The sequence below is a fragment of the Talpa occidentalis genome, unplaced genomic scaffold, assembly GCF_014898055.3.
Source record: "Talpa occidentalis isolate TD23 unplaced genomic scaffold, MPIMG_talOcc4v2.1 talOcc4.9, whole genome shotgun sequence".
NCBI classification, from domain to species: Eukaryota; Metazoa; Chordata; class Mammalia; order Eulipotyphla; family Talpidae; genus Talpa; species Talpa occidentalis.
Window position 1 is genome coordinate 78,733,139 of NW_023605305.1, and position 10,562 is coordinate 78,743,700.

The following is a 10,562-nucleotide window of genomic DNA, read 5'->3' on the forward strand; positions in this document are numbered from 1 at the left end:
CTTCATCATTTGCTTTGTTTCTCCTCCCGCATAATTGCTGCTCTTGCAGATATTTTGTAATGTGTCCCAGCCAAGTTGGACTGAGTTCTTCCTCTGAAGCTCTTCATGTCATTACTGGAGAACATTTCCTTGTGGGTATTTTTGGATTTTTGCTGTAGGCTGAGTGGCCCTTTCCACAGCCTGCATATGGAACCCACAAGTTTGGGACAGGATAGAAAGTGCCATACTCTAGGACTCAGCTACTCTGAGTCCTCTCCTTTAGGAAGAGGTTCAGAGATTTAGAAATTTACAGCCTGAAATAGGTACCTCAAAAGCCATTCTAATGGGTTCCCTTTTCTGTGATCTGTTTTGGGTCTTAAATATTAACTTTACAACAGGTTACAAAATAGTGTATTTGCTTTCTTTTTCCTCTGGAATATTCTGCCAACCACTCTGTGCTGTGCAAGGGGTTGACAGTAGATCCTGTGGGGATCACTCAAACTCAGCCCATCCTATTGCTGACATTTTAGAGTTAACATCACATCCATCCCCATAAACCAAATTGCAGGCACAACAGCAGATACTGTCTCAAAAAGCAGCTGGTTCCAATTCTAGGGAAGTCAATTGATCCATGAGACAGATGAATTCTTTCAGGGAACCCCCAAATGCAGTAAGTATGATTTGATTAATCAATTACAGTTGCATGTGTTTGATGTTCCCAGTTAGTTGCTCAAGTACCTGCACTTTGGTTAGGAGGATGCCCAGGGCCCACTCAGCCAGTGGGGCTCTGGGATCTATTCTGTGTTCACCAAAGAGGGACAGATAAGAGCAGCACCCTCTTTTGTGGTTGCTTCCCTTCATTGTAGGAGCTGATGTTGAAGTCCAGTTTACACAAATCTGTGATGATATGTCTCTATCAAGCTGCTGGGAAGCCTCAGTGGCACTCTGTGCTAGGAAGCCAGTTCTGCTTTTTAAAATTCCTCTTCTGATGCTCAGGCATTGGTACCCAGAGGAAGATGGGGTTTGGAAGAGTTTTCATCAGAGGTGCCATATGCCCTCTGTCACTGGCCTTCTCACCTCTTTTCCTCATGGTAATTTGACTTGAAGGACCTTTGGCTGCCTCTGCGTGGGGCCAATAGGTCTCTCTTACCTCATCCAGGAGATTTCTTTTCCCCAAATTGGTCAACAGCACTCCTGACTAACTGCACACTGGGGATCAAGGGGGCAGGCATCTTGATGCCATTGCCTAACAGAGAGAAACAGAACTGCTTGCAGAAAGCTTCTGCCTTGCCTATTCTGAAAATCTTGGGATTTTCTTCACCAAGAGACTCCTTTCCGGCTGGTCAAACATCTGCTTTAACCTGCCACTAGAGGGCCCCTGTAAGCCCACTCTCCTTGCCCTCTCGTCCGTCTGTCTGTTCTGCTCCCTGTTCTGGCTCTGGTGAATTCTCTCACCCTCCCGCGCTTCTGACTGTGCCCAGTGCTTATATAAATAAATAAATAAAATAAATCTTAAAAAAAACAAAACAAAACAAAACAAAACAGAAAAACCATAAAATATATAGAAGAAAACATAGGTAAAACACTATAAGACATACATCGCAATAACATCTTTAAAGAATTATCACCCAAAGCAAAGATAGTCAAGGAAAAGAGAAAAACCTGGGATTACATCACACTGAAAAGCTTTTGTAGAGCAAAAGAGACATTAACCAAAACAGAGAGACACCCCACTGATTGGGAAAAATCTTTGCACTCCAGTCAACTGATAAGGGACTGATCACAAAGATATACAAAGAACTTACATGACTCAACAAATATAAAATAAACACTCCAGTTGAGAAGTGGGCAGAAAAACTCAAGACATTTCTCCAAAGAGGAAATGCAAATGGCCAACAGGCATATGAAAAAATGTTCAACATCTCTTATAATCAGGGAAATGCAAATCAAAAACACATTGAGATACCACCTTACACCAGTAAGAATGGCACCTATCAAAATAACAAGCAACAGCAAATGTTGGCGAGGAAGTGGTGAAAAAGGAACTCTCCTACATTGCTGGTGGGAGTGCAAACTGGTCCAACCACTATGGAAAGCTGTGTGGAGGTTCCTCAGTCTACTAAAAATGGACCTACCATATGACCTGGCAATTCAACTACCAGAGATCTACCCAAAGGACACAAAAACATTGATTCAAAAGACCACCTGTACCCCTATGTTTATTGCAGCACTATTTACAATAGGTAAAACCTGGAAACAACCCAAATGCCCAAAAATAGATGACTGAATCAAGAAGATGTGGTATATATACACAATGGAATATTGTTCAGCAATCAAAAAAGGAACAGCAAAGTTCCATTCACAGCAACATGAATGGAACTAGAAGGAATTATGCTCAGTGAAATAAGCCAGAAGGAAAAAGAAAAATATCGGATGGTCTCACTTATATCAGGAATATAGGAGAACCCAATAAGACATCTGTGTAAAAAAATAATAACAGTACAAAACACAACAAAGCAAAAATAGATAATTATAAGTCAGAGAGGGGAGGAGGAGGGAGAGGGATCAGAGGGAGGGAGGGAGGAGCACAGGGGACTGAGGTGATGGTGCACGGGAGCATTGGTGAAGGAAACTCTATAGGGACTACACCTGAGGGGGTGGGGGGAAGCAAATATTGTTTAAAAATGAATAATGATTTAAAAAATAAAAAAAATTAATGTGAACAAATAAAAAAGAAAAAAAACAGCTCCAATAGGGGAAGGGGAAGGGAAGAGGAAAAGAAACGGGTAAGGGCTTTCCCACAGAAGCTTTGGCGGTGGGTGAGTGAAGCATGTGCACATATGGAGGTGTGAAAATGTACCCCAAAGTTACATAGATAGGTAAATGGCTGATGAATCAATAAAAAAGAAATAAAAAACAACAGAAAACAAAATAGTTCTATGGCGATACGGTTCATCTACCACACAACTCATTTAAAGTGCTATGCAGTTCTGATAAGAGGATAGCATTGGCCAAAAATCCATTCTGTAGGAGCAAGGAATGGTGAACCTTCTAGGAAACCCATTTGTGTTGGGGATGGGTTCTCCTGGGGTACCCCAGGAACCTCATCTGGGAGCCTGAAAGAGGAGTGGGTTTCCTGTCATCTCTATCAGGATAGTAATTGCTGACATTGTTACTCGAACCCCAACACCTGCCACTTTGGAGCAGGGCTCCCACTGGTTCGGTGGAGTCTGGAGGCCTGGCTGCCCTGGGGGTGACCAGCTCCTGGTCAGAGGTTAAGCAGGTGGTATTGTGGTTTGGGTTCGAACAGGTGGTGTGAGGACTGACCCCCACACCAAGTCTTCAGATACACTGCTCTCGATTGCAGGTGCTGGGGCCTGGGATGCCTCACTCCCCGCTGAGGAAAGGCTCTCTCTTCTTCTCCTTGTTCTCTGGGATGCAGGCTGGGGGAGTGGAGACCTCCACTGATTTCCCTTTTGGTGGCCCAAAGGAGAGGTATCTGACTTCTCTCCCTTCATCTGTTTTTATCACTTTCTCCCATTATTTCTCAGGGGACCAAAAGGAAGTGCTGCTATGAACTAAGCTGAATCCTTGAGAGAGACTGGGGGGATTCACTCTCTCTCCTGTGACATCAGCCTGAGCCTCTGGATTGCTGAAGGCAGGTTCACAGAATGGGCTTAAACACCAGCAATGGCCACCTTCCCTATGGTAAAAGGAAGGGACAGCCATTTTGATTTTTTGAAAGGCTTTGAAAGGCTGTCTTGGGAAAAACAGCTTCTCAGACCTTCAGAGTTTTAGACATTCCCACTGGACTGATGATCTGCATGGAACAGAGTCCCAGCAGGGCGCCTTGGCCTTGCACAGCCCTGAGTGCCTTCTCACGAGGTGTGTCCCTGGCTCTCCCCCTGCCCCTTGCTATGGAGTCTCCCCCCTTGTGGAATTAGCCTCCAGGACCCAGGAAGGGGGTCCTCAGCTCTCTGTGAAAGGTGCCCTGCCGCACTTGTTAGTGCTGGTATTTTTTCAGGGACTTTCTTTTATTTATTTATTTATTTATTTATTTATTTATTTATTTATTTATTATTATTTTTTTAAAGATTTATTTATTTATACATACAAGAACTGGGTACAGGCCAGAGGTGTGGGGTGGTGATAGGATTCACCAGAGACAGAGTGGGGAGCAGAACAGGCAGAACTACTGAAACACACTGCTGAGGGGAGCAGAGGGTGAGTCAGGAGAGGTCTGCTGCGCCATGTGGATAGCTCCCTGGCCAGGGATTGAACTCGTGCTGCAGTGACTGTGAATTTCTTCATAGATTGCATCTTAACTCCTTGTGCCATAGGGAGGCCCTCTTCAGGGACTTTCTAGAGGGCAGGACCTAGCAGGATCAGTCATCTCCCCAAGTTTCTAGGAAATGCACGGGGGCCACATACCTCTAAGTAGCGCCAAGCACACGCAGGCCTCTGAGTCTGCGCTGGTTATGGAGCTTTTCTGTGCATGAAACCCATGTTGTCCAGGGCTCTCCTTTTCTCTGTCTGCCACCTTTACAGTTCCTAGTGCTGTCTGGACCGCCTGCTCCCTGGAGGCTGTAAAGCCCAGCCCTGCTTGCCAGGCTCCCTCCTGGCTCTGTCTGGGTTGGCTGGAAGTTCCAGGGAGCCTCAGTCCCAGGCACTGGGCAAGCTCTCCTCCTCCAGGAAGAGGTTAGGGGGTCTTAAAAAACTCACTCTGAGGGAGAGGTGCCGGCAAACCATTCTTCGACAGATCTGCCGACTCTGCTAGCTAGGCAGGGGCTCCCAGAGAACTAAGTTTCTTAGCAGACAGCTTTTTATGTTTATTTTTAAAAAAATTTTCCTTCTCTGCTTTCTGGAATATTTTGCCAATCATCCATTATCTGTCCAGGGGACTAAAACTATCCTGTGGATTCACAAGTATTTGCTGTTTCGTTTTGTCTTATAAAGGACGAGTTTGCCGTGTCCTGCCTAGTCTTCCATGTATCTCACAAACAAGGTAGAATGTAACAGCCAAGGAGGGAAGGAGAATGCAATTCAAAGCAAGCATCTGGCAGGAGTGTGTCAAGTAGTCTCACCCCCTGGGAGGGGAATCCTCAAAGAAAGTAGTGACCACTATGGCTCAGCGGACATAGAATCATGACTATTCAGGGGCAGGAGAGACCTGCCAGTCAGAGTGGCCCATCCTTAGTGACACAGAGCTGTGCATCTAAACGCTTCTTAGCAGGGCAGACCTAAAGGTGAGGTGATGGCAAAACCAAAACCAAGTGACTCAGGAGACTTTTGGAGGGGATGGGCATGTTTATTACTGAGACAGAAGGTTCAGGGACAGAGGCAGAGGGACAGGACTCAGGACAGAACTTTGCTGTTCATATTGTTTTTTTCTGGCTGCTGAACAAGAGGTTAAATACATCTGGCTTTAGGCCCAAACACCTGCTACCATAAATTTCCTTGACTCATAGTCTTTTTTTATAAAAACTAATTCCTTTCCCTCCCCTTACCCCTAGCCTTTGCATTCCTGAGCTACCTCTTTGAACTTATCAGTTTAACCTGTTGAAGAAGAAGCTAGAGCCCTGTATGACCATCAAGCTGCTGCTGAGGGGAATGGACAGCTAGACATTCCTGCTGGCAGCCAGGAATGGACATGCTAGACAGACAAATGGATGTTTCTTCTCAGCCAGTAGAATTTAATTCCTTTGTTCTCAGACCCCAGCCCTAAAACCTGTATAGAACCCTTGGAGGCCCTTTGTTTAAGGAGGTCTCCCTGGGCTTCCACTTCTTGCTCATTTTTCAATAAATCTTTCCATTAACCAGTGTCTGCAGATCCTCATTCTAATTTAAGTTTTGACGTACTTCAGGGCCTGGGCTTCTTTTGGGGATTTGACCTGGACCACCCCCACGTGAAATAGCAGGCTGAGACAGCACAGAAGTTGCCAGAGACCTGGGTGAGACACTCCCTTTCCAGTTATGTAACCTCCATAGGGGGGACCGTATTGTGGGTGCTTGTGTATCTCTAAGCCCATTACATTGTATACATTGCACTGGTGTAGTTTTTGTTTACCAATTGATGCACCTTTATTATTAACCGAAGTCCATAGTTGACAGCTCACTCTCTATGTGGCACATTCCATGGTTTCTAAGAAATGTACAATGACATATCTCCACTACTGTGGTATCGTCAGCACCAAACCACCAACAGAAGCGTTCCCATGATTTTCATCCTCCGTGGCTGCCCAGATTATCACCTTCCTGCTCAGTCCCAGCCTCAAGTGGTTCCTGTCAGTGGGACAGCCAGGAGGCCACAGTTTTCAGGCAAAGCCCAGAGAGCACCAAGGCAATTGGCAGGACCTGCCCCATGGGGTGGGAGGGACCATGGCCAGGGCTTGGCTTCCCTTTGGGGTCAATCCTACCTTTTCCTTGAGGTCCCTATGGGAGGAGGTAGAAGGAAAGGCAAGCAACGTTATTCTATGTGCCAGGAGCCAGGTGTTTCTGTTCTCCCTAAGGTCTTGCTGGATGGCCAAGATGCAGGGGCTTGTGGGCTTGGAGTGCTTGCTCAGAGGAAGGGCTGGAGCACATGTGCCCCTCACCATGTGAAGGATAGAAGAAAAGTGTTTCTGTGGGCCTCTAGAGGACCCCCAGTGGCCAGAGCCCTGGAAGGCTGGCTCTGGGCTCAAGCACATGTGGCTGGGATGAGCGACCACATCCAGGCTGGTGGGTCAGAGCCAAAGCAAAACAAATTTAAAAATTGAACTTCGCTGCTTTCAATTACTTTCTCAGTTGAGCTTTATGGGGAATCTCAGAACTAAACGAGGCAGGGAGGTGACTACACAGGTGAAGGAACAGCTCACGGAGGCCAAGGGCGCGTGCAGGGTCCCCTCCCTCAGCCCCCTGCCACTCAGCAGGGCGAGTCTCAGCCTGGGGCCGCTCACATCCCGCCCCTGTGTGGTGAGACACGCTGTTATTTATTATTTAGGAAAGTGTCTGGGTCTAGTCAACCCCCAGTTCTGGGAGAGCAGCCAGGGAATTCAGGCTGCTCGTTTCCATAGTGGGTAAGGGCGTATGCGGAGGAGGGAATTTTTAAAAGCCACCCAAGAATTGAGGGCATTAGAAGAAAAAGAGCAGAGCCTGATATAAGATCGCGGCATCTATGTCCTGGGGAGGATGGAGTGACTCTGGCTTTTTTCGCCCGCCTGTTGCCAGCCTCTGTGGCGGCACCTGTGGCTCTTGTTTTTCTCCCACACAGGACAATGCGTTGTTGCAGAGGGCGCTTGGGAGCACGAGCACAGGGCACGTACACAGGTAAATGCAGACACCTGGGTCACAGAGCGAGGGATGAAAGGGGCTCCCAGCTCTGGCATTCGTAGCGTCACTCTGAGGTGAGAGATGTGACAGGGAGACAGAGAGACAGCACCAGAGAGGGCGTGGAGATGGCGGGGGCTAGGGTGCTCAGTTGCTGCCAGCCTCCCTGCCTGGTGTGCCTGTGTGCCTCGTGGGGCGGGAGGGACCATGGCCAGGGCTTGGCTTCCCTTTGGGGTCAATCCTACCTTTTCCCGCTTCAGCATTAAAGGCCTGTCAAATCTATTGAGGGCTCCAAAATTCCTTTACCTGTCTGCCCAAATCCACGGTGAACCTGCCTGCCCTGGGCATGCCTGCCCATGCTGTAGGGTAAGTGAAAATTATCAGGATTTTCCGCCCTCCCACCATTGTATTAATGATGGACTCCTGTGTTCTTACACGTGTGCCCCTATGGCGGACACCTGGAGTGGGGTATGGACATGTGTAAATGGGCACACCTGGGCTGAGAGAATGGGCTTATAAGGGCGGTGTCACAGGGACACCAGCAGAACAAGAGCAGAACAGGCAACAGCGGCAGAAGCAGCAGCAGAGAAGAGCCCGGGAGAGAACGCCAGAGAGCCCACAAAGTGAAGATTTGCTGGGGGCAGGGAGGCCTGCCTGCCTGCCAGCCTCCCTTCCCCACGGCTCCCTGCCTGCTGTGTACTTGGTTGCTGCACTACAAATGGTGTAAAAACTTCAATAAAAGCCTGAAAAGCCACCAAGGGCTCCAGGACTCTACCCATCTGTTCAGATCACAGAAAACCTGCTCTGTGCCTCTGTGCTCTCTACCACTACACATACCATCAAAAGTTACTTTTTTTTATATATAAAAAGTATGAGCATGTATTATCCTTTATAACAAAAGGCTTCTCATTTTAGAGAAAAAAAGGACAATAACAGTAAAGTTTTATTTTTTATTTTTTTAAAATAAATTTTATTTTTATATATTCCCCATACAATTGCAACCCTCTTATTTTGACCCCAATCCCTCCCCCCACGCCCCTCACCCCCCATAGAGTGTCTCTGGTTCATAGTTTTTGGTTGATTTTGATTTTCACTTTCTTATAGTTATTCATTTTCCTGGTAACAGTAAAGTTTTAAAAGAAGATAAATTTGGGTTTGATGTTTACAGAAGTTACCTAACCTCTTAACTCAGTTTCTTCATTTGCAGAATGGGCATGCTATTTATTATGCACTCACTTCCAGGGTTGTTTGGAGAATTGAGTGAAGGAGGAGCTGGGGCTGGGGCTCTTTGCAGGCTGAGCAAAGGGCAGCCTGTGCTGCAGTTTAAAGTTTCTCTTGAGCAACAGAGTACTGTCTAGCAATTGCCTCAAGATGAGTCAGAGATGTTTCTTCACTCGAGGTGGAAGGTAAAGCCTGGAGGAACTTATAAAACCCTCCCACCCTCAGTGCCCTGCAGTAGCACTGGCTTAAGGGTATCCTCCACATCCCTGGGTTTTGGTGGTAAGTGTCCTTTCCTCGGCTGGGCCCCCAGGGCATCCTTGGGATGGTGATGGCAGATGGCCACTGGCAGACTGTTGGAAGCCATAGCCCTCCTAGCTGGGGTGCTCTGGGCTGACCGAACTTTGGGCCCAAGGAGACCAGCTTTTGCTGTGCTCACACTTAGGGACAACAAAGGTGGGTGGGTGGGGTAGTGGAGATCTGTAAGGGCGCTAAAGTATCATCACCTGGGGAGAGGGAACAGCCTGGCCAACCACAGCTTGCTTCCCAGGAGTGTTGGCATGAGCAATAGCCTTTGAATTGAACTCCCAGGAGACAGGGGGGCATAAAACCCTGCAGCAACTCAGGCTGATTATTTTAGAAGTTAGATAGTATGATCTATCCTTCTTCCCCATACTATTTACAAATGAAGAAGTCACCACGGGCCAACACAGGGCAGAGCGAACACAGAGCAGACAGAACACAAAGCAGACACAAAGCGAGGGAGTCATCCCTTATCTAAGTTTTTGAAGCACAGAGGAGAGTGGCTGTAGGGGGTGGGGAAGAACAGCCCTAGACCTCCCCTGTCTCTTACAGGTTAAGGCGAGGTTGGGAAGATGACAAAGCTGGAAGACTACCTGGAGGGAATTATCAACATCTACCACCAGTATTCAGTGCGGGTGGGGAATTTTGATACCCTCTCCAAGAGTGAGCTGAAGAGGCTGATCACAAAGGAACTTACAAACACCCTCAAGGTAGGTGCAGTCTCTCATCGCTGGCCCACTCCCCCTGTGATGGCAAGGCTTGAGGATGACAGTGGGACAAGAGCTGGGGTGGGCCGTGGCCCCAGTGCGAGCTCCGGGGAGGTTCTGCTGCTGCTGGCTCCACGGAGGCTCTACTCCTCATCTGTAAAGTGGAGAGGGTGGTGTTGGGTCGGTCAGCAGCAGAGTCTCTTCTGGGTGGGCCCTGACAGTTGCTCCTTTCTGTCTCCTCTTTGGTCATGCTGGCTTCTCCAAAATGGCTTTGGCTGATGAGCGAATGTTCCCAGGCCCTCCCTGAGCAGAGCCGTAAGGGATGAGAGGCCTGGAGAAGGGGAGGAAAGGCTGAGTTCTCTGTCTTTGTTGTCCCCTTCTAGAGTACCAAAGATCAACCTTTCATTGACAAAATATTTAAAGAATTGGATGCGGACGGAGATGGGCAGGTCGATTTTAAGGAATTCGTAAAGCTGGTGACCGAAGTGCTGGTGTCAGCTCATGATGAACTCCACGACAAGGAGGCGCACTGAGGGACTGTCCCACACACTCCCGGCAAGACCTTCCTTCTGCTCCCCAATCCTAGCCCTGCCTCAGGGCAGTGAGAGTTAATAAAAGCTTTTCTGAAAAGTTCTTAACAGTGTCTGTGCACATTTTTTCTTTCCATGCCTGTGTTTCCCCAAACTGAATACACCTCACCCTTGCTATTCTTTTTTTTTCCTTTCTTTTCTTTTTTTAAAGATTTATTTATTTATTTATACAAGCACTGGGTACAGTCAGAAGCTCGGGAGGGTGAGAGAATTCACCAGAGCCAGTGCTAGGAGTAGAACAGGCAGACTGAGGAAGTACACTGCTGAGGGGAGCAGCGGGCAGCAGGAGAGGGATTGAACCAGCGCTGCAGAGGCTGCGGGCAGCTTCGCAACCCAGCACTCAAGCGCTGCACCACTGGTCACCCCTGCTATTCTGACAGCTCCTTTTTAGGCCCTTGAGACCTCGCTATTCAATTGTTCACCAGCTACTTATTAACTATCTACTATTTGTTCATTTATT

General features: G+C 47.7%; 1 protein-coding gene across 2 annotated transcripts; it reads left to right on the forward strand.

Annotated features, from left to right (window-relative positions):
• The first annotated feature begins 7,116 nt into the window (after positions 1 to 7,116).
• LOC119235882 (protein S100-A12-like) lies at positions 7,117 to 10,132 on the forward strand. 2 transcript variants are annotated; one of them, XM_054691168.1, is made up of 5 exons: positions 7,117 to 7,284; positions 7,545 to 7,650; positions 8,527 to 8,784; positions 9,358 to 9,515; positions 9,896 to 10,132. In XM_054691168.1, exons 4-5 carry the CDS (start codon positions 9,378 to 9,380, stop codon positions 10,043 to 10,045), a joined length of 288 nt encoding a protein of 95 aa, XP_054547143.1. In that variant the 5' UTR covers positions 7,117 to 7,284; positions 7,545 to 7,650; positions 8,527 to 8,784; positions 9,358 to 9,377; the 3' UTR covers positions 10,046 to 10,132. The 2 variants fall into 2 exon arrangements, with proteins under 2 accessions (XP_054547143.1, XP_037355358.1); XM_037499461.1 differs by lacking the exon at positions 7,545 to 7,650.
• The last annotated feature ends 430 nt before the right edge of the window (positions 10,133 to 10,562 follow it).